General features: G+C 40.3%; 1 protein-coding gene across 4 annotated transcripts in view; it reads left to right on the plus strand.

The window, feature by feature from the left end:
- Positions 1–1,651: 1,651 nt before the first annotated feature.
- The window catches only part of LOC140204269 (pre-mRNA 3'-end-processing factor FIP1-like), a 55,475-nt gene continuing 33,273 nt past the window's right edge, over positions 1,652–23,853 (plus strand). For 2 of the 4 annotated variants that reach the window (XM_072270847.1, XM_072270849.1), the window contains exons 1-4: positions 1,653–2,000; positions 13,100–13,142; positions 15,976–16,051; positions 22,925–23,028. In XM_072270847.1, the coding sequence (XP_072126948.1) occupies positions 1,898–2,000; positions 13,100–13,142; positions 15,976–16,051; positions 22,925–23,028 (326 nt within the window). In that variant the 5' untranslated portion in view covers positions 1,653–1,897. Of the gene's footprint in view, positions 2,001–13,099; positions 13,143–15,975; positions 16,052–22,924; positions 23,029–23,853 lie in introns of all 4 variants that reach the window. The other 2 variants (XM_072270848.1, XM_072270851.1) reach the window with 2 other exon arrangements.

Consider the following 23,853-nt stretch of genomic DNA (forward strand, 5'->3'; position numbering starts at 1 on the left):
CCCAAACTGTTCACAATACTCCAGAAGCAGTCTGATCAACTCTTTTTAAAACCTCAGCATCACATCCTCACTTTTCAAAGTTCACAGTAAATTTATCATCAAAGTACCTTAGAACACCTATACAACTCTGAGATTTGTTTTCTTGCAAGCATACTCAGTAAATCCAAGAACCAAAGATGGCACCCAACGGGGCTGACAAACAACAAATATTCAAAAGGCAATAAAATGTGCAAATACAAATGAAAAAAAAGAAATAATAAAAAACAAGCAATAAATATGAGATGAAGAGTTCCTAAAAATGAGTCCACAGGTTGTGGGAACAATTCAGTTATGGGGCAACTGGATTTGAGTGAAAGCAACACTCACAACACGCTGGAGGAACTCAGCAGGTCGGGTAGCATCCGTGGAAAAGATCGGTCGATGTTTCGGGCCGGAACCCTTTGACAGGACTGTAGGGGGAAGGGGCAGAGGCCCTATAAAGAAGGTGGGGGGGGGGAGGGTGGGAAGGAGAAGGCTGGTAGGTTCCAGGTGAAAACCCAGTAAGGGGAAAGATAAAGGGGTGGGGGAGGGGAAGCAGGGATGTGATAGGCAGGAAAGGTGAAGAAGGAATAGGGGAATGCACAATGTGTAGTAAGAGGAACCAAGAGGGAGGTGGTAGGCAGCTGGGGGAGGGGACAGAGTGACATAGGGATAGGGGAAGGGAGGGGGAGGGAATTACCAGAAGCTGGAGAATTCTATGTTCATACCAAGGGGCTGGAGACTACCTGGACGGTATATGAGGTGTTGCTCCTTAGCCTCACCATGGGAGTAGAGGAGGCCATGTATGGACATATCTGAATGGGAGTGGAGCTGAGTGAAGTTATCCCCATTGGTTTAAGAGCTTGATGGTTGAGGGGTAATAACTGTTTCCAAATCCTGTGGTGTTAGTCCTGAGGCAGTAGCAAAAAAAGAGCATTGTCTGGCTGGTGAGGGTCCCTGATGATGAATGCTGCAATATTCTAGCCCTCTGTCTAAGTTGCATGCCACCTTGGTCAATGTCTCCCATCCACTACATAATGTACTGGGTGGGCACAGGAGTACATTCAGCCAGAGACTCATTCCACCGAGATGCAGCACAGAGCTTCATAGGAAGTCATTCCTGCCTGTGGCCATCAAACTTTACAACTTCTCCCTTGGAGGGTCAGACACCCTGAGCCAATAGGCTGGTCCTGGACTTATTTCATAATTTACTAGCATAATTTTCATATTACTATTTAACTATTTATGGTTCTATTACTATTTATTATTTATGGTGCAACTCTAACGAAAACCAATTTCCCCCGGGATCAATAATGTATGACTATGACTCAAAATGATGCTAATTTATTTAAATGTATTATTAAGATTACTTTAAAATCATTGTAGCAAATACCAATGGATTTACATGTAAAGTTAATTAATTTTGATAGAATTGCAAAGCAAGTGAAACCATAATTTTTAAAAGGGAAATTGTTTTGCTGGAAATTAATAGAACCTAACCCTGACAGACAGAAAATTGTCTTATAAACATGCTGGGGATAACGACTCTTTTTAAACAATACTTATTTTAAAGATGAACGCTTATGGGGTGGTGTGGGTCTGTGATTGTACCATTGAGGTCGAAAGCGGGTGGGCGCTATGACCTAGCGGAGGTGCGCGCCGGTGGGATGGCGGTACGGTCTTGGTAGAGTGGAGCGTACGGCAGACGCCAGCGGGAATGGGTGAGCTCCTCGATACTGGCCGCCACTGACTGAGCGGCCCAGCGACGTTTTCTCAGTCTTTAAGATCTCAATTTCGTGTGCTGGCTTTTGGTGCCGTCGGTCGAACTCGGCCTCTACCTCACCTCCCACCACCACCCCCCTCCCCCGAACACTCGGCAATGGCCACCGACATGGAGGCGCTGGGCTCGGCCGCGGAGTCTACGGCAGCACCGGGCAGTGGCAGCGGCCTGGACGATGAGGAGGAGAGCTGGTTGTACGGAGGTGAGCCTGTCCTTTCTTTGCCCACGGTAAATGCTCTGGACGGAGTTAGTGCGAGCCCGCAGGAAACCTCTTGGGGCTGCGAACGGTGCATGTACTCGACTAAACACTTCCCTTAAAGGGTCGAAATCCTTTGTGTTGGCCTAACAAAATGCGCGCACTGTCCCTTCTCCAAGGTTGCTTGAACATTAACGCTGTCTACTCTTTGCTCATGCACTGTAGAACGCTTGCAAGCAATTCACTCGACGCACTCCAAGCTTCTAAGTTTATCGCAAAGGGAGGGACAACCACTGAGTTCTCTCACCAGTTGGCAGCTTGTGGAGGAATGCATTAAGTTTTTATTTAGAAATCTGTTGTAATAAACAAGTGTAGTATCTTGTATTTGGCTTATAGGGTCGCCAGCTAACTAGAAAGGACGGGTTGGTCCCATATATTATTCCGGTTTTTACTATTTAACTCTGTCATGGGGGTCATTGCAACCAGAGAAGTACTTTTTGGAAGTTGTCTCTGGTGGGTAATGTGAAACGCAAGAACGAGTTTCTGCACTGCAAGGTCGAATAAACAAATGTATAAACATCAGCCAAAATACTAGGGATAACTCATCTATTCTTGGTAATTGTGCCTTGGGAATTTCACCGTCAACCCGAGGGCCTTAGTTTAACGTCTCATCTGAAAGATGGTATCCCAGAATCACAATGGTTGCAGTAGGAAAGGAGGCCCTAAGACGACTTGAGTGTGTACTGGCTGTATGTAAGAACAACCCAAGTAGTCCCTCTCTCCAGACTTGCAACATTTTTTTAAGCTACTTATCCAAGACTTTTGTGCACGCTAATTGAATTGCTTCAATTAACAATCGTGCTGATGCATCACAGACCATAATTTGCTGTGTAAAAACAAAAAAAATCCTATTTTATCTTGGTTATTTTACTAATCATCTTCATTCTATTTCTGGTTCTTTTGCTTTCTTGATTGCTACCTCCCCCTACTCTTCATAATCCTGCAAGTTCCTCTATTAGATTTCCTTGTAACCTTCTCTGTTACAGGAAGTATAGCACCTACTTCTGCAGAATTTCAGTATAGTTTTAGTAAGTTTCTTTGGCATCCTATCCATAGTCTTCACATCTTTCTGAAGAAACTCATAACTTAATTTGCAGTCCAATCAGTATTCCATAATGACTTCTGTGCTGTTTTGCTCTGTACCTGTTTAGAAAGCTGAGGTTCCCATCTGCATTTTTTAATCTCTTTGCTCAACCTCACCTACAATTTAAAACGAACTAACCACAGGGGCTGGTGAATCTGTGGAATTCATTGCAATTATGAGGCAGCACCTCTACTTTGTAGGAGTTTGCAGAGATTTGGCGTGGCATCTAAAACTTTGGTAAACTTCTATAGCTATGTAGTGGAGATATTGACTGGCCGCAATCCAGGCTGGTGTGGAAACACCAATGCCCTTGAATGGAAAATCCTACAAAAGTAGTGGATGCAGCCCAGTCCATCACAGGTAAGGCCCACCCCATCACTAGAGCACATCTATATGAAACGCTGTCGCAAGAAAGCAGCATCCATCATCACGGAGACCCATCACTCAGGATACTTGCTTCTCATTGCTTCCTCATGAAGAGGGTACATGAGTCTTGGGACTCACCAGCACATTCTAGAACAGTTACTACATCTCAACCATCAGGCTCTTGAACCAAAGGGCTTAACTTCACTCAACTTCACTTTCCACATCTGAAATGTTCACTTTCAATCTCTTCATCTCATGTTCTCAATATTTATTGCTTATTTATTCATTATTATTATTATTATTATTTCTTCGTTTTGCATTTGCACAATTTGTTGTCTTCTGCACTCTGGTTGAATGTTCTAGTTGGGCGGTCTTTCATTGACTTGGTTATTGCTATTTATAGATTTATTGGGTATGCTCACAAGAAAATGAAACTCGGGGTTGTATATTGTGACATATATGTACTTTGATAATTTACCTTGAACTTTTGTAGAGGCTAAGTCACTGGGTATATTTAAAGCAGACGTTGATAGGTTCTTGATCAGTAAGGGTGTCAAAGGTCACAGGAAGAAGGGAAGAAGGAAGAATGGTGCTAGGAGGGAAATTAACTCTTAGTAAATGCCGCGCTGACTTTTTGGATTTTGTATTTTATATTCTGTGTTTTTGCTCATTCGTTCTTGTTGCCATTTGTGCATAGTGGGGGAGGGGTGGCGGGGCAGTGATGTTTTGCTTTGAACAGGTTCCATGGTTTGCTTTGTTTCATGGATGTCTGTGGAGAAGGTGAATCTCAGGGTTGTATACTGCATACATACTTTAATAATGTACTTTAAATTCAGCCATGATCAAATGGAGAAGAGACTAGAGGGGCTGAATGGCCTAATTCTGCTCCTTTGTTTTATGGTCTTGTATGTTCTCTGCTCGTGTTCCTTTCAGAGTTGTGCTTCAAAATACATTAAATCTTCATATTTCTCAGATTTTTATGATATGTGCGTATTCCACTAGCCACCTTGTATCTCAAATATTTTAACTGTGGTCTTTGTAGTTCACCTATCTAATGCCCTTCCATTGTAAGTAGTGTTGGCACTGGGTTTCACAATTGCTCTCAGGTGTATCAAGTCCAGTTTATATACAGGTATATAGTTATATGACAATGAGCTATATGACCATATAATGTACAGTTCCATGCAAAATTTTGGGCACCCCTGGTCAAAATTTCTGTTACTGTGAATAGTTAAGTGAGTAGAAGATGAACTGATCTCCAAAAGTCATAAAGTTAAAGATGAAACATTCTTCTCAACATTTTAAGCAAGATTAGTGTATTATTTTTGTTTTGTACAATTTTAGAGTGAAAAAAAGGAAAGGAGCACCATGCAAAGGTTTGGGCACCCCAAGAGATGTGAGCTCTCAGATAACTTTTACCAAGGTCTCAGACCTTAATTAGCTTGTTAGGGCTATGGCCTATTCACAGTCATTGTCAAGAAAGGCCAGGTGATGCAAATTTCAAAGCTTTATAAATACCCTGACTCCTCAAACCTTGTCCCAACAATCAGCAGCCACGGGCTCCTCCAAGCAGCTGCCTAGCACTCTGAAAATTAAAATAAATGATGCCCACAAAGCAGGAGAAGGTTATAAGAAGATAACAAAGCGTTTTCAGGTAGCCATTTCCTCAGTTCGTAATGTAATTAAGAAATGGCAGTTAACAGGAATGGGGGAGGTCAAGTTGAGGTCTGGAAGACCAAGAAAACTTTCCGAGAGAACTGCTCGTAGGATTGCTTGAAAGGCAAATCAAAACTTCTGACTGCAAAAGGCTTTCAGGAAGATTTCCTGAGTGTGTGCTTTTAGGCTTCCAAACCTCCTCCATGATGGTAGCAATGAGAACAAAGCATGACCTGGGTAATGGGAATTCTTATTGATGGATGCTGCCTTCTTGAACCTTCGTTCCTTGAAGGTGTCCTGGATACTATGGAAGCTAGTACCTATGATGGAAATGATTCAGTTTACAACTCTGTGCAGTAGCACCTTCCCCCCCATACCAGATGCAGCCAGTTAGAAAGCTCTCCACGGTACATCTGTAGAAATTTGCGAGTGTCCTTGGTGACATACCAAATCTCCTCAAACTCGTCATGAAATATAGCCATTGTCGTGTCTTCTTTGTAACTACATCGATATGTTGGGTCCAGGATAGATTCTCAGAGATATTGACACCCAGGAACTTGAAATTGCTCACCTTTTCAACTTCTGATCCCTCTATGAGGACTGGTGTGTGTTCCCTTGACTTCACCTTTTTGAAGTCCTCAATCAGTTCTTTGGTCTTACTGACATTAAATGCAAGGTTGTTGCTGTGACTCCACAAAACTAACTGATCTATCTCGCTCCTGTACACCCTGTCATCACCATCTGAAACTCTGCCAACAATAGTTGCATTGTCAGCAAATTTATAGAAGGCATTTGAGCTGTGCCTAGCCGCACAGCCATGAGTATGCAGAAAGTAGAGCAGTGGGCTAAGCACACATCCTGAGGTGTGCCATTGTTGATTGTCAGCAAGGTGAAGATGTTATTTCCGATCCACACAGATTGTGGTCTACCAGTTAGGAAGTATGAAGCACCACTAGTGTTATACAGTTTATTTTTTAACTTGTAGCATATATGCACAATATTATTTGTTAATTTCTTTGTAGTAATATTACTTTGTGTATAATCTGTGTGAGTTATCTGTGCTGTGTACATTGGTCCAGAGAAATATTCTCAGTATACATGAGTATGGTTGAATGACAATAAACTTGAACTTCAAAATTAAACTAAAGGCACAATATTGCAGATGAGGTGGAAACAGAAACAGACTGCAAGTCAAACAACATTTGTGGAGAAAGAAATAATGTTATGATTTCAGATTGATGGCCATTTATCAAATGTCAGAAATGTGTTTGGGGTGAGGAAAGGGGAATGGGTGTAGAAAATGAAAGGATGCTCTGAAAGAATGGAGATCAGGGAGATTACATATGGTGGTTCTGATTGAAGGTACATATGGAGGAAATTTAGTAGGAGACAAATTAAATCTAAAATACCAGACGAGGGAAAAGAAAAATGCAGGAAATACGCAATACAGGATTGTAAGATCTTATTATCTGAAGTGATTGAATTTGTTGTTGAGCAACACACACAAAATGCTGGAGAAACTCAGTAAGTAAAGCAGCATCAATGCAGGGAATAAAGAGTCGACATCTCGAGTCCCTTCATCATGATTGGAAAGTTGGTGGGGGGGGGGTGGTCAGAAGCCGCAATGAAAAGGTAGCGGGGTTAGGAAATGTATGATAATGCATTTTGGTAAAAGGAACAATAGTGCAGACTATTATCTAAATGGGGGAGAAAATTTGAACTTCAGACGTGCAAAGGAACTTGGGAGTCCGTGTGTAAGACTTCCAGAAGGTTAATTCGCAGGTTGAGTCTGTGGTGAAGAAGGTGAATGCAATGTTGGCATTTATTTCAAAGGGAATAGAATATAATAATAATGCTGAAGCTTTATAGAACACTAGTCAGGCTGCACTTGGAGTATTGTCAACCGTTTTGGGTCCCTTATCTCAGAGAGGATGCATTTTCATTGGAGAGAATCCAGAGGAGGTTCGCGAGAATGATTCTGGGAATGAAGGGGTTAAAATGAGGCGCTTTGGGCCTGTACACACTGGAATTTAGAAGTATGCATGGGCATCTCATTGAAACCTATTGAATGTTAAAAGAACTAGATTAAGTGGATGTGGAGAGGATGTTTCCTCTGGTGAGGGTATCCAGAACTAGAGAGCACAGTCTCAAAATGGACAGGTAACCTTTTAGAACAGACGTAAGGAGGAATTTTTTTTTTTTAGCCAAAGAGTGGTGAATCTGTGGAATGCTCTTCCACAGACTGCGGTGGAGGCCAAGTTCACGAGAGTATTTAAAGTGGAAGTTGATAGATTTCTGGTTGGTCAGGGCGTCAGGGGATAAGGTGAGAGGGCAGGTGTATGGGGTTGAATGGAAGCTGGGATCAGCCATGATGAAATGGCAGAGTGAACTCTGGGTCTTAGGGTCTTGTGGTCTAAGCTGGCAGGTGTGAGTGACAGCAAATGAGGAAGATGGTGGGTAGAGTGATGAAGTGAAAATGCTGGGAAGGGATTGGTGGAAGAGGTAAAAAGCTAAAGAAGATGAATACAGTGGACTATGGAAGAAAGGGAAGAAGGAGGGAAACCAGAGAGAGGTGATGGGCAGATTAGGAAAAGAGAAGGGGTAAGAGGGTAACCAAAATGGGGAATGGAAAAAGAGAGGGAGGGAGGGCGGAAAAAATTACTGGATACTAAAGAAATTGATTCTCATGCCATCAACTTGGAAGCTACCCAGATGGAATGTGAGGTGTTGGTCTTCCATCCTGAGAGGCCATGGATAGACTCCTCCCCTTCTCCTGGCCTGATTCTACTTCCCTGGTTTCCCTCCTTCCCTTTTGTCCATGGTCTACTATTCTCTCCTATTAGATTCCTTCAGCCCTTCACCTTTTTCCTCTATCCCCTCCCACCTTCTTCCATCATTCCCCCCTCCCCCACACATCTTCCCCTCATCTGGTCTTACCTTTCACCTGTTAGCATGTACTCCTGCCCACACCCCCAACCTTATTCTGGTTTCTGACCTCTTCCTCTTCAGTCCTGGTGAGGGGTTTCAGATTGAAATGAGGGCTTGTTTATTCACTTCCATAGATGCTGCCTGACTTGAGTCCCACAACCAATTATCTCACTTTAAGGACTCTTTTCCTCCAACATTTTGTGTGTGTTGCACAAGATTTCCAACATTAGGGTTAGGGACAGTGATCAGAAGCAAAGTGACAGAAAAATGGAAGTCCCGTGTGTTTGTTGTAGAGTCAGTGGTGGCAAAGAGTGGTCAACCGGTTAGTTTTTGATATCTCCAGTGCAAAGGCAATTTCATTGTGCATTTTAAGCTGTATACTAAATTAAAAATGTAACCTGGAGTTAAAGTAGTAATCTGTCCTTCCTGGTTCAGGTTGCTAAATATTGGGCTGATTAGATGTTTGCATTAGTGGGGAAAAAATAGCACTCAGTTAGTAATATGTAAACGGAATTTGAATTTTTGGGGTTTTGAAAAACTCTCATGATCTGTTAAGAATTTGATTTTTATTATTTACAATGAAATACTGTGATGTCAGTGAAATATTAGCAAGATATTTTGCCGTAAATATTCTCCAAAGTGCAGCATTTTGTGCACAGATTGCTGACCAATTGCGTTTTTTGTGATGTATAGACTCCATGGTACCTCCTGTACCTATAAGTGGCCACTGAGCCTATGTTCATGATCTTCTGCTGCTATAGCCCCTCCACTTCAAGGTTCAAAGTAAAACTTATTATCAGAGTATATATATATCACCACAAACAAACCTGAGATTCTTTTTTCCTGCGGGTATACTCAGCAAATATAAATGAATAGCAATAAATAACAAGACCATGAAATAACAATATAAGAGTCCTTAAAGTGAGATAATTGGTTGTGGGACACCAGAAATAGATTGAGTGTAGCAATCCCCTTTTCTTCAAGAGCCTGATGGTTGCGGGGTAGTAACTGTTCTTGAACCTGGCGATATGAGTCCTGAGGCACTTGTACCTTCTACCTGATGGTAGCAGCGAGGAAAGAGCATGATGTGGGTGGTGAGGATCTTTGATGAAGGATCACAAACAAGTGAAAATCTGCAGATGCTGGAAATCTGAGCAACACACACAAAATGCTGTAGGAATTCATCAGGCCAGACAGCATGCTGCTTTTCTACGACTAAATGTTTCACGTAGGTGTGCTCGATGTTTAAGAGGACCTTACCTGTGATATACTGGGCCAAATCCACTACCTTTTGTACGATTTTCCATTCAAAGGCATTGGTGTTCCCATACCAGCCCATAATGCAGCCAGTCAATACACTTTCCACCACACATCTATAGAAGTTAGTCAACATTTCTGATGACATGCAGTGCTGTTGTGCTTTCTTTGCAACTATATTTATATGATGGGTCTAGGACAGCTCCTTTGAGATGGTGACACCCAGGAATATAATGTTACTGACCCTCTCCACCTCTGCTCCTCTGAGTACTGGCTCATGAACTTCTGGTTTCCCTCTCCTGAAGTCTACAATCAGTTCCTTGGCTGTACTGACATTGAGTGAGAGGTTGTTGTTGTGACAACACTCAACCAAATTTTCAATCTCCCTCCCGTATGCTGATTCATCACCCCTTTTGATGCACCCCGCAACAGTAGTGCCCTCAGCGAACTTGAATATGGTGTTGGATCTGTGCTTGGTCACACAGTCATTGGTGTAAAGTGAATAGAGCAGGGGGCAAAGCACACATCCCTGAGGTGCACCTGTGCTGATGGAGATTGTGGAGATGTTTTTGCCAATTCGGGTCTGTGCATGTGAGGAAATCCAGAATCCAATTGGACAAGGGATATTGAGGCCCTGGTCTTGGAGTTTACTGATTAGTTTTGAGGGAATGATGGTATTAAAAGCTGAGCTGTAATCAATGAAGAACATCCTGGTGTATGCATTTTTGCTGTCCAGATGTTCCAGGGTTGTGTGAAGAGCCAATGAGATGACATCTGCAGTAGGCAAGTTGAAGTGGATTTGATGTGTGTTCAGAGATGCTCTTCTGTACACTTCTGTTGTAACACATCGTTACTTGAGTTACAGTTGCTTTCCTGTCAGCTTGACCAAGTCTGGCCATCCTCCCCTGACCTCTCCCATGAACAAAGTGATTTGCCCACAGAATTGCTGCTCACTGGATGGTTTTGTTTTTTGCACCATTCTCTGTAAACTCTAGAGACTTGTGCATAAAAGACAAAATCGGAAGATTCTGAGATACTCATACAACCCCATCTGGCACCAACAGCATTTCACAGCCAAGTCACTTAGTTCAAAATTCAAAGTAAGTTTATTATCAAAGTACCTACATCACCATACTCTACCCTGAGATTCATTTCCTTCTAGGCGTTCATGGTAGATACAAAGAAGCACAACAGAATCAATGCAAAACTGCATATGATGGACCAACAAATAAAACAATGTGCAAAAAGGCAATAAGCTATGCAAATACGAAAAAGAATAATAATAAATAAATAAGCAATAAACATTGAGAAAACGAGTTGTAGAGTCAATAGACTGGAATCAGTTCAGTGTTACCGTGAGCGAAGCTATCCACTCTGGTTCAAGAGCCTTATGTCACATAAGATCACATTTCTTTCCCCTTTCTGATGTTGGTTTGATCAACTGAATCTCTTGACCATGTCTGTATGCCTTTATGCATTGAATTGCTGCCACATGATTAACTGATTTGATATTTGTAGTAACGAGCAGGTAAATATGTGTACCTAATAGAGTGCAAACTGGGGGAACATGCACATTTTCGTACCCAACTTGGGCTTCACCGTTGGTGGAATGTCTTACAAAAGTAGCACTGGATGGAGATCTTGTATCCACTGTACCTAAGTGGCAGGTCTGATTGAGTGTTTGGTCAATGATAGATGCTGGGATTTTGCTGACAAGAACAATCATGATAATGTAATTGAATGTTGGTCACTCTTGAAGATAATCATTGCCTGGTACATATCAAACAATTTCATTGCAGCCTTATTATCCAAGGAGTTATAAATGGAATTGAGCATTGTGTAATGGTATGCTTCATTACAGGAAGGATGTGATTGTGTTGGATTAGAGTGCTGGTAAAATTGACTGGGATTGGAGGATTTGAGATACAGGGAGAGATTGGATAGACTCACTTGTTTTTCCTGATCTGAAGGAAGCCATGAGGTGACCTGCCAGAAGTGTATAAAATTGTAATAGAATTGAATTTACCATGGTATCAAAAACAAGAGGGCATTGGTTTAAAATAAAAGGAAAAAGTTTTAAAAGGGTTTTGTGGGAAATTTTTTTTTATATAAAAAAACAGAATGGTTGATATCTGGAAGTTGCTGTAGAGCTGCTGGTGGAATGAGATACATTCACTACATTTAAGAAATAAACCTGCACTTGAATGAACAAAACACAAGGAAACAGTAGTTCAGCAGTTCCCAGATTGTATTTTTTTTTCATCTTATACTTTCAGTAATTTGGGCAAATCCATTTTGAGCTGTAAGGTGCAAGGTTACATGTAAATAAACAGCCAGATCTTTGAGGCAGTCCATCTGGCAAGTACAGAGTGTAGTTATGACAGAACAAGACCAGCAGCCCGTTTCTGTAATAAGAGACTGAAGCAAAAAAGAAAAATAGAGAAGGAAAGAAGGTCAAAATAGATAAAGAAAAAGCAGGGAATAAAAAATAAGAAAATTAAAATTTTTATTTTACATTTTAATGGCTTATCTTGTGAAGAATTGGCACATGTAAAATGGTAGGTTTCGAGGTTGAAAGGGGCGTCTGTTATTCTAGGAACCTAAAGCTAATTTAAAAAGTTATTAACCTGATGAATTTTAAGCTTGCATTTTCCACAGCAAGCATAGTTGACAATCAGTGAGTAATTGCAGCAACTTCATCAAATCTAGGGGAAAGTTCAGAGTCAACGGATATTTTTACAAAGTTGGTGCACTGGCAAAAGATTCTTCTGCTGGGTCTCAGTTCATAATTAATCTTTTCATCACCACAAATAGCTGTACTATTTACACAAAGTTGAGTTTTCTATTTATTTTTAGTTCAGTTTACAGGTGATTTCTCAGGAATCATTGGTTGGCAAATATAGTGGAGTGCTCTGTCACTGATCTCCCACTCTCCAATCAGACGCTCATCCTGTACTGGTCACTTAGTATCTTTTATTGCTGCTGTTTTTCACTTATTTATACAACTGCCTGTTTTATTATTATAGTGTCAGTAAGCATTATATTGTTTTGCATAAATATTCTGTCAACCTGTTAATCTTCAGACTGCCACTCAGGTATTTGTGCTATTATTTTGTGACTACTGTATGTGTTGGATTATATGTGCTGTGTGTGATTATTATGTACTGTATTTTGTACCTTAGCCACCAAGGAACAATGTTTTGTTTAGCTGTATACATCCAAATGGTTGAATGACAATAAACTTGAAGAGCAGCACCAGGTCGAAAGTATTTTTCTTAAGTGGCCACATAATTGGAGGATCAGCCTCTGAGGAGTTCTTTGGAGTCTTCAGACTCTGTGAATGGTAGATGAACAGAGACTTGCATTTGTCACCCATTTCTGCATTAGCCCCTAGAAGACTAAAGTTTTCTTTTAACTACCTCAAAGTGTGTAGCAGTTCTCTGATTCTTTACGTGACTGTAATTAAGCTACTCTACAGAAAGAGGCAGAGGTCACCTGAGAGTTTTTTGAACCAACTTTATTCTGAATATTGCAATACCGTTCACTTCATCAGTTCAGTGTAATTGAGAAACAAATGACATTTGGATTTCAATTGCAATTTAAGTTTTGCATTGTTGCAATTTCAAAGCTGGTGAATTATACACCTCAATTACAATCTGAAGATTGCACTTTGTCACAGTGTTGGTTATTTTTCCAAAATTATTACATTTTAAATTAATTTGTTTGCTGAGTTATGCCACTTTTTTACTTACAGATGAAAATCCGGGTAAACAAGAAGAGGTTGCTTTGGTTGATGGGTAAGTATCTCAATTTTAATATACAATATTCCACTGGGTGGTTTGTATTACTTTTGTTCGGAACCTGAATGTTGTTTCTCAGTACAATGGAGCTATCATTCCAAAACTTGAACCATTCACTTGAAACCTTTTAATTGATTCCTTGTGTTTTTTTTTATCATCACTGTATTTTTGGACATGTCTTATTTAATAATTTACCTTTTCAGATATGATCAATGTCTTAGCATGAAACACTATTTCAATCTGCCTAAGTCTTTTCTCTGTGGCTCTATGTGTAAGGTGTTTTTTTTGTTATGGAAATTATTCTGCCAGGGCTTTCTAACTCTAATCTTTGATACCCATGATGCTTTGACACTTAACTAAGTGGCCTATAAGTTGAATGTCCTCTATGTAACTTTTCTGAATCTTGAATATTTTTAAATGTTTTTGAAATATTTACATACTGCTTAAGTTGTAGTTTTAAATACCAATCTGGACAATGCACGTTCATTTTTTTTCTTTTGTAAAAAACATTGCTTGATATGACATACTTCTTGTCCAGCTGTCATTGCCACAACTACTATTGTTGCTGAGCTCAGCAAAGCATTTTTTTTGGCATGAAATGAAAGAAAGTGGGTTTTCAAATATGTATAGTATTGTTATTTGTGAATCTTAATATTTGTTTTGGGAAAGATATTTAATTAACTGCCTACTTGCACCATAAAAATATCTTTCCTTTTTTTTCCTTTTACTCCCATTCTGTGAGGTGCAAACATGATGAATTTCTTGCTCATAGTATAATCTGACATGAAAATTTTGCAGGTTAAACAGAAGCAGTTTGATTTTTTTTTCATCTGGGAAAAAATTATTCTAATTCAATAGCATTGCACGTAAAAATTCTACCAAGAAACATAACTGGCAAGAATGTTTTGTGCTTTATCGTTAGAGTTTGCAAGCCGTTTATCTTGACAAAGGAGCATGTTACAAACAATACTTCTGTTTATACTGATAATTTTCAAATCAGCTACAGTGGATTCCAGTTAATTGGGACACATTGGGACCAGTATATTTTGTCCCAATTAAGAAACTCCCTCAATTAGCCTAAGCTTAATGGAAATAGTTAAAAAGTATATTTAAAAAATGGCAGTCTAACAAATTGTGTATTTAAATGAAAAAAATGAACAAATGAGAACATTACCATACTGTAAAACTGTATTAGTTCCCTAATTCTTATCCATAGGGAATTCATTTACTGTACGCAATGAACAAAATCAGCACAGGCACCTAGTGCGGATAATGGACTGCCTTCGTACAATGCTATCAACAGTTGGATCCTCTAAATCTTCATTTTCATTGTAACATTCTAGTATTTTTTTGACACCAGTCTCTTGCTCCAATTAAGTGGCACAGTATCCCAAATAAAGGGAGTCCTGGCAATTTTCTCGATTATTTTTTGTTCTTTAAGAGTTGTCCTAAATAAGCGGCTGCCCCAATGAACCAATAGCCCAATTAAGCGCAATCCACTACATTAGAGGAAATGTGGTGGGCAAATGATTATGGACCCACATTATCTGGACTAACAAGTAAGGCACAGATTCTTGCATCAAATATTACTATAACTGCTGGTTTCCAAGCAACGATTATAAAGGATTAATGCTAAATATAAAGAAAAGAATGTAGTTACATAATTGAATTGACTTTATTTCTTAACATCCTTCACATACATGAGGAATAAAAATCTTTGTTCTGTCTCCATCTAAGTGTGCAATCACAGTAATGTATAATAATTTATAATAAATGGAACAGTCAATGTAATATAGAGTACGCTCAAATCAGTGTGAGTCAATCAGTCTGATGGCCAGGTGGAAGAAGCTGTCCCAGAGCTTGCCGGTCCTGGATTTTATGCTGTGGTACCACTCCCCGGATGGTAGCAGCTGGAATAGATTGTGGTTGGGATGGCTTGGGTCCCCAATGATCCTATGGGCCCTTTGTACACACCTGTCCTTGCAAGTGTCTTGAATCATGGGAAGTTCACAACTACAGATGCACTGGGCTGTCCGCACCACTCTCTGCAGAGTCCTGCGGTTAAGGAAGGTACAGCTCCCATACCAGGCAGTGATGCAGCCACTCAGGATGCTCTCAATTGTGCCCTGTAGAAAGTTCTTAGGATTTGGGGGTCCATACCAAACTTCCTCAAACACCTGAGGTGACGGAAGCGCTGTTATGCCTTCTTCACCACACAACTGGTGTATACAGACCACTTGAGGTGTTCGGTGATGTGGATGCTGAGGAAATTGAAGCTGTTTACCCTCTCAACCCCAGATCCATTGATGTCAATAGGGGTTAGCCCGTCTCCATTCCTTCTGTAATTCACAACCAGCTGCTTTGTTTTTGCGACATTGAGGGAGAGGTTGTTTTCCTGACGAAAGAAAAGTCAGAGAGATGACTTCTTCCCTGTAGGCCACCTCATTATTGTTTCAGATAAGGCCAATCAATGTAGTGTCGTCAGCAAATTTAATTAGCAGATTGGAGCTGTGGGTGGCGATTACAGTCATGTATACAGGGAGTAAAGGAGGGGACTCAGTACGGAGCCCTGAGGGGCTCCTGTATTGAGAGTCAGAGGGTTGGAGGTGAGGGAACCCACTCTTACAACCTGCTGGCGATCTGACAGAAAGTCCAGGATCCAGCTATACAAGGCAGGGCCAAGGCCGAGGTCTCTGAGCTTCTTGTCAAGCCTGGATGGAACTGTGGTGTTATGCTTGAAATGACCTTTCAAGTGTGTCAAATGACTTCATCCTAAATGTTATATTTTGATTAAATTTGGCTACTCATTTTGATATATTTGTTTATGCAGGGGTGAAGACTCTGTAAAACCACTGCAGGAAACGTCACCTGAATTCAAAGTCAGCAACTTAGAAATGGCTGAAGGTGTAAGTTTTAGAATGGCATTTGCATCATTAGATTGCATTCCTTATTTAATTGGCTAAATTAAATACATTCCAATTAAAAGATTGAAATATTACAGTGTGTAATTTTGCATTCCATGTAAGAGTTTTAAAAATATTATTTTATTATCCCAGTGAGTTGTAGGAGTAATTGAAAAGATTGCAACGAATGCTTTTGGCATTTTATACTTAAGTACTGCCTTTGACACAGCTGCACTGATAAGATATTATTTTCTCCATTTTGCTGATAAGTGAGTGTAGAACTTAACGAATGAGGTAGTTGATATTCATGTTCTTTATTTGGCAAGCTGGTTATCAACCTGAAAAGACAATTTCTGCTTTTACTGGCTGTAAATAGTGAAATATAAGCCACTATGGATAGTCCGGCAGAGGTTCATAAATTGAAGTGCTGTGAGTGAGCAAACAAAAGACCTCATGAAAGGTGGTCTGATGAGGATAACAGAAGTATTGTGTGTCAATATTATTCAATTCAGATACATTTTACTGATATTTAATGTTGCCTGCGTTAGTAGGTTACTGTGAAAGAAAGCAAACAAGCAATATGTTTCTGAATATTAGGTCAATCTTCCATCAAAATGATTGAGGACTCCATAAGTGAGGGGAATAAAATCATGGCTATTAGGTTGCAGTTTCATGAACTGGCATTTGAAGAAATTTCCCCAAAAGACAGCTGTTCTGATTGTTTATGGATGATGGGGATAGCTGACACCAGGTCCAAAACTAAAAGATGAGGACATTTGTTGAGAAAACAAAAAGCGGAGGAAACCAAGGTTGGAGACAGAGGATCTGCAGTAGCAATATTTGTCAGTTATATGACATGACGTCAGGTACTTTGGTTCACCGTGTCCATGCTGACTATATATTATCCACCTGCATTGATCTCCTTAACCAGCACTTCATCCATAATGTTCTGTGATTTTTGCAATTCAAGTGATACTAGACACTAGAATACTACAGCACAGTACAGGCCCTTCGGCCCTCGATGTTATGCCGACCCATGTATTCTTTTAAAAAAAAAGTACTAAACCCACACTACCCCGTAACCTTCTATTTTACTTTCATCTGTGTGCCTATCCAAGAGGCTCTTAAATACCCCTAAAGTTTTAACCTGCACCACCATCCCTGACAAGTCAATCCAGGCACCCACAACCCTCTGTGTTAAAAAAAAAACTTGTCCCTGATGTCTCCCCTAAACTTTCCTCCCTTAACTTTGTACATATGCCCTCTGGTGTTTGCTATTCATGCCCTGGGAAACAGGTACTGGCTATCCACCCTATCTTTCTTTTTCAATCTTTTTATTAAGTTTCAAATTAATAAACATAACAACGATAATAATAATGATACAAAGAGATCGGGATTACATTAATAACAGTTAACATGTACAAGCACAGATTCCGAGTAACAAATGTAGTTTAGCCTCACAATCTCTTAGTAACTAACCATGAAAAACATATTTTATAAAGAAAAATCCTAAACTTAAAAAAAACTAAACTAAAACAAAACAAAGGAAGATTGGGCTGCCATATTTCATCGGCTAAAATTATTATTTGTCGTTAACTCCACTCCTCTATGCATGAACAGAAGATTACTATAAAGGATTCAGAAAGGATCAGCTTACATCATATGAAAATATTGAATAAATGGCTTCTAAGTTTCTTCAAATTTAACCGAAGGATCCATAGTACAGCTTCTAATTTTTTCCAAGTTTAAACATGCTGTCATTTGGGAAAACCATTGAAATGTAGTAGGGGGATTGGAATCGTTCCATTTAAGTAAAATGGATCTTCTGGCTATTAATCTAACAAATGTAATTAGACGACAAGCTGATGAAGATAAATGACTGGAGTCTATCACTGTTACAGAAAAAAATTTAAGTTTAAATCCCTATCAGAAGAGTTTAATAGCATTTATTTATGATTTAATTATGAAAATACGCTTAGGTACTTCTGATAAAATTAAGAATGAGTAGGAAAGAGAACTTCAGATATCTTTACCTACAAAGAAATGGGAGAAAATTCTTCAACTAGTTAATACTTCAGTGTGTGCCAGACACGCTTTGATACAACTTGAGGTGGTTCATATGTCCAAGGATAAGTTAGCTCGTTTTTACTGCCATATAAATCCTGTTTGTGATAGATGTAATTCTGAGGTTCCTTGAAACATATGTTCTGGTCTTGTCCTCTTCTAGAAAAATATTGGGAAGATATTTTTGATATTATTTCAGTAGTTCTGTGTATTAATTTACAAACTCATCCTATTACTGCAATTTTTGGACTATCCACCCTATCTATGCCTCTCATAATCTTGTAGACCTCTATCAAGTCCCCTCTCATCCTTCTACGCTCCAAAGAGAAAAGTCCCAGCTCTGCTAACCTTGCCTCCAATCCAGGCAACATCCTGATAAATCTCCTTTGCACCCTTTCCATAGCTTCCACATCCTTCCTATAATGAGGTGACCAGAACTGAACACAATACTCTTAAGTGTGGTCTCACCAGAGATTTGTAGAGTTGCAACATGACCTCTCTACTCTTGAACTCAATCTCCCTATTAATGAAGCCTAGCATCCCATAGGTCTTCTTAACTATCCTATCAACCTGTGCAGCGACCTTGAGGGATGTATGGATTTGAACCCCAAGGACCCTCTGTTCACCCACACTCTTAAGTAACCGACCATTAACCCTGTACTCAGCCTTCTGGTTTGTCCTTCCAAAATGCATCACCTCACACTTATCGGGGTTGAACTCCGTCTGCCACTTTTCTGCCCAACCCTGCATCCTGTCTATATCCTCTTGTAACCTTCAACAACCTACAGCTCCATCCACAACTCCTCCAATCTTCGTGTCATCCACAAACTTACTCACCTATCCTTCCGCCTCTTTATCCAGGTCATTTATATAAAATCACAAAGAGCAGGGGTCCCGGGACAGATCCTTGCGGCACACCACTAGTCACCGTCCTCCAGGCAGAATACTTTCCTTCCACTACTACCCTCTGCTTTCTTACTGTAAGCCACTTTTTTTTATCCAAACAGCCAAGGTTCCACTGATCCCATGCCTCATGACTTTCTGGATGAGTCCCTCATGGGGGACCTTTCAAATGCCTTGCTAAAATCCACATAGACCACATCTACCACACTACCCGCATTGTTACCTCTTCAAAAAAACTCATTTAGGCTTGTGAGACACAACCTTCCCTTCACAAAGCCATGTTGACTATCCTTGAGTAGACTGTACTTCTCCAAACGCTCGTAGATCCTATCCTTAAGAATCCTTTCCAATAGTTTGCTGACCACCGATGTAAGACTCATTCTCCCTATTACCTTTTTTAAACAAGGGAACTACATTTGCCATTCTCCAATCCTCCGGCACCTCCCCTGCAGCCAAAGAGGATTCAAAGATCATAGCTACTGCTCCAGCAATCTCTTCTCTCACTTCCCACAGCAACCTGGGGTATATCACGTCTGGCCCTGGGGACTTATCAATCTTGATGTTTTTAAGAAGATCCAACACTACTACTTCCTTAATCTCCACATTGTCCAGCACACAGCCCTGTTTTATTTTGACCTCACCCTGATCAAGGTCCTTTTCACTTGTGAATACTGAAGCAAAGTATTCATTTAGGACCTCCCCAACTTCCTCTGCCTCCAGGCACATGTTGCCTTCTTTATCCTTTAGCGGCCCTGCCTTCATTCTTGTCATCCTTCTGTTCTTCACATATGCATAAAATGCCTTGCGGCTCTTCTTATTCCTATATGCCAAGGCCTTCTCATGCCCCCATCGAGCTCTCCTAAGTCCTTTCTTAAGCTCCTTCCTGGCTACCCTATCTTTCTCATGAGCCCCTTCTGCTTCCTGCTTCTTATATCTAACATATGCTTCCTTCTTCTTCTTGACGAGTTGCCTCACGTGTTTCGTCAGCCATGGTTCCCTTTTCCTACCATTTTTTCCTTGTCTCAGTGGGACAAACCTATCCTGAACCCTGCACAAGTGGCCCCTAAACTTCCTCCACATTACTTCTGTGCTTTCACCCTTGAACATCTGTTTCCAATTTACTCTCGCTAGTTCCTGCCTCATCCCTTCATAGTTAGCCCTTCCCCAGTTAAGCACTTTCCCATTTTGTCTGTTTTTATCCTTTTCCATAGCTGTGCTGAAGCTAAGGGAGTTGTGGTCACTCTCACCAAAATGCTCCCCCACTAAGAGGTCTGCCACTTGACCAGGTTCATTACCCAGAACTAGATCCAGTATGGCCTCTCCTCTGGTGGGCCGGTCCACATATTGTGTCAGGAATCCTTGAACATACCTGACAAATTCAGCCCCATCTGTCCACTTTGCAGTCAGGAGCTGCCAGTGAATATGAGGGAAGTTGAAAACACCCATAACTACAACCCTGTATTTCCTGCACCATTCTAAAATCTGCCTGCTTATCTGCTCCTCGGTGTCCGGATGGCTATTTGGGAGCCTATAGACTATCTGAAGTGCTCATCTAAATACTACTAAAATGTTGTGTGAGCACCACCTTCCACCATACAAATAGGTAATGCATTGGACAGCACTAAATTTAACACTATTCACTCTTTTCTTGATGGAAATTTAACTTTTAAGTATTTCAATTCCTTGATAAGCAGCTGAGTGGCAATAAAAGCAGTATATTAAAAACATCTCTGTTCTGCTCATTGGATATCATGAATAGATCAGCATAAGTTTAATGATTGATCTCACTAAGGAGAACAACAGGTCTACAGGGGCAGCAAAAGCAAATGATGGAAAGAAGAGGAATTTCACTTTTGTTTCTTGCATGCAACCTTAATTCAGTGGTCACCACAGAAAGCCTATGTCTGGAACTGTTGGCTGAGATCAGTATTGTTTTGTTCTCTGTGAAGAATTCCTGCTAAATATGAATACTATTGTTATTTGTTTAATCAGAAATGGAAAATTATTTGCTGAAAATAGTTTTTCATTGTTTCTCAACAATGTTGTGAAACCCATGTCAAAAGAGCCATCTGTGCTGTCACTATAATGTTTCCATTTCCTGCGTTGGCCATTTTTTTTGCGATTCCATTGCCAGGCAAATGATAGCTAGCTGAATTATGTGCTGCAACCACTTAGAAGTTGACTTGCTGGCTTTATTCGTGGCAAATTCTATCAGTCAGCGCAGAAAAGGTTTTTCTCATCTGCCAGCTGTTGCATTTCAGCAATTTCTTAAAATGTCAGTGTGCCAATGTGCTGCAGGGTCCTTCCCCAACTGAATAAACCAAATAAATTGATTGTGCTTTAGGTACAACCACCAGCAGCAACAAATTGAATTGAGTACATGTACAGTGCTTAATGAAAAAGTATTCAGCCCCCACAACTATTTACACATGTTACTGTCTCATTTTCTAATTTTAAAATATATTGAAGTAAGATTTTTTGAGCTAATCTATGAAGTATTGTGCATCTTTCCAAAACTTGTCAACAATTTAAAAACCAAAATTGTGAGGCTGAAAAAGTATTCATCCCCTTTGTAATTACTATGCTAACTTTCCTCAAGTGCAATAAGTATTACCTTACCAACTCACCCAATTCAATGATGCAGAAAATTGGAGGATTTGTTTTCAGTGAATTCATCAGAATAAACACCCCTTCTCTCTGCGATCCAACAGTATGGTAGATTTTCAACAGACCAAACCAAAATGAAGACAAAAGAGCATTCAAGGCAGGTCAGAAAAGTGATAATAAAGAAGCACAAATCTGGGGAAGACTACAAGATCATCTCAAAGGCACTGAACGTACCTCAGAGCTCACTGAAATCCATTGTGAAACCACAGCCACGTTGTTTATGTCACACCACCTCTCTTAAAGCTATTCACTGGTGAAAAAGGGCATTTGTAAGAGGCTTCTGTGATGCCAGCAGTCACTCAGAGTGAGCTGCAGAAATCACTGGCTGCAATTGGAGATGAAGTTCATCACCCCACAATCTCTAAGGCCTTGTACAAATGGGTATTTATGGAAGAGTGGCAAGGAAGAAGCACTGGCTTAAAAAAACACTTGCCTGTAAAGACTTTGCAAAGCATCACTTAGAAGATACTGTAAGGATATGGAAGAAAGTCTTGTGGTCAGATGAAACTAAAGTAGAACTTTTTGGCGTCAACACTAACACCATCCCTATTGTAAAGTATGGCGGAAGTAGCTTTGTGCAGCAGGGACTGGAAATCTGGTCAGGATTGATGGGAAGATGAGAGATCCTAAAAACACTTCCTAGTAGTATTTTAAAACTAGGAAGTTCATCTATCAGCAGGACAGTAACCCAAAGCACACTGCCAGAGCGACAAGAAAATTGATCTCCTTGAGCGGACCAGTCAGAGTTCTGACCTCAAGATTGCTCTCCACCGCCCCTCTCCAACTAACCTATCATACCTTGAGCAAGTTTGCAAGGAGGACTGTGCAAATCTTGCTCCATCACATTGTGCAAAGCTAATAGAGATTTATTCAAAAAAGACTACTGGCTGTAATAGCTGCGAGATATGATTGATCTGAGTACTGAGCAAAAGGGGATGAATACTTTTGAACTGCTGGTATTTCAGATTTTGACATCTTAGTTTTTCATGCTTTACAATTTTCCATTTTTTGGGCTCTACTGTGGAAAAAGGAGCACACAATTCACAAATAAAAACTCTCAATTAAATTAATCAGAATCCCTGTTTGTAATACTCATTTATTTGAACAAAGGGTTAGGGGCTGAATACTTTTACCAGGCATTGTATCTCACTTTGAGAAGAAAATTAACATATTTATGTCCTTACTTGCATCAAGAGGATACTAATACACTTATGATTGTAAAGGATTTTTTTATGTTTTTAGGTGTCACAAAATGGTGGTGATGAGGACGACAGTGATAGTGACAGCGATGATGATGATGTGAAGGTCACCATTGGCAACATTAAAACGGGTGCACCACAGTATATGTGAGTTGGCATGATTTCACTCAAGTAAATATGTTTCATTGAAGTTAGTAAAGTAACAAATAGTGGTTTTGGAAATAACTTTACTGCTACATAAAACAGTACAGCACAGAAACAGTCCCTTCGGCCCACAATGTTGTACCAAACCCATTAAATCAGTAATCAAATGGCCAATTAAACGAATCTTTTCTGCCTACACAATGTCATATCCTTCCATTTTCCTCACATTCATGTTCCTATTCAAGTATCTCTTAAAAGTCCATAATGTATCTACCTCTGCTACTACCCCAGGCAGTGCATTTAAAGCACCCACCACTCAGTGTGTGTGTAAATAATAATTTTAAAAAAAAGCCCCATCTCCTGTCTCCTTTGAAATTGTCCCCTATGCCCTCTGGTATTAGGAATTTTAAACCTGGGAAAAGATGCTCTTCATCTAATCTATCTATGCCCCTCTAATCTTATAAACCTCTGTCAGATCTTCCCTCAGCCTCTGCTCTTGAGAAAAAAACAGAAGTTTGTCCAGGTTCTTGTCATCGTGCATATCCTCTAATCCAGGCCGCATCCTTGTAAGCCTCTTCTGCTCCCTCTCTAAAACCTTGACATCCTATAATGGGGTGGCTAGAACTGTATGCAATGTTCTCAGTTCGCGTCTGATCCCGTTACCCACCTATGGGTTGTAGGGGCGCTTTCGCGTGTCTTGGGCTAGTGAGACCTGGCAGCACCCATCCCTCTTCAGGCCAGACCACAGCCAATGTCCTACACCTCGGTGGCTCTCCTTGGCCTTGATCACAGGGCCGATGTAGTTCTGCGAAGGGCTCATTCACTCTG

Source organism: Mobula birostris, chromosome 10 (genome assembly GCF_030028105.1).
Source record: "Mobula birostris isolate sMobBir1 chromosome 10, sMobBir1.hap1, whole genome shotgun sequence".
NCBI lineage: Eukaryota > Metazoa > Chordata > Chondrichthyes > Myliobatiformes > Myliobatidae > Mobula > Mobula birostris.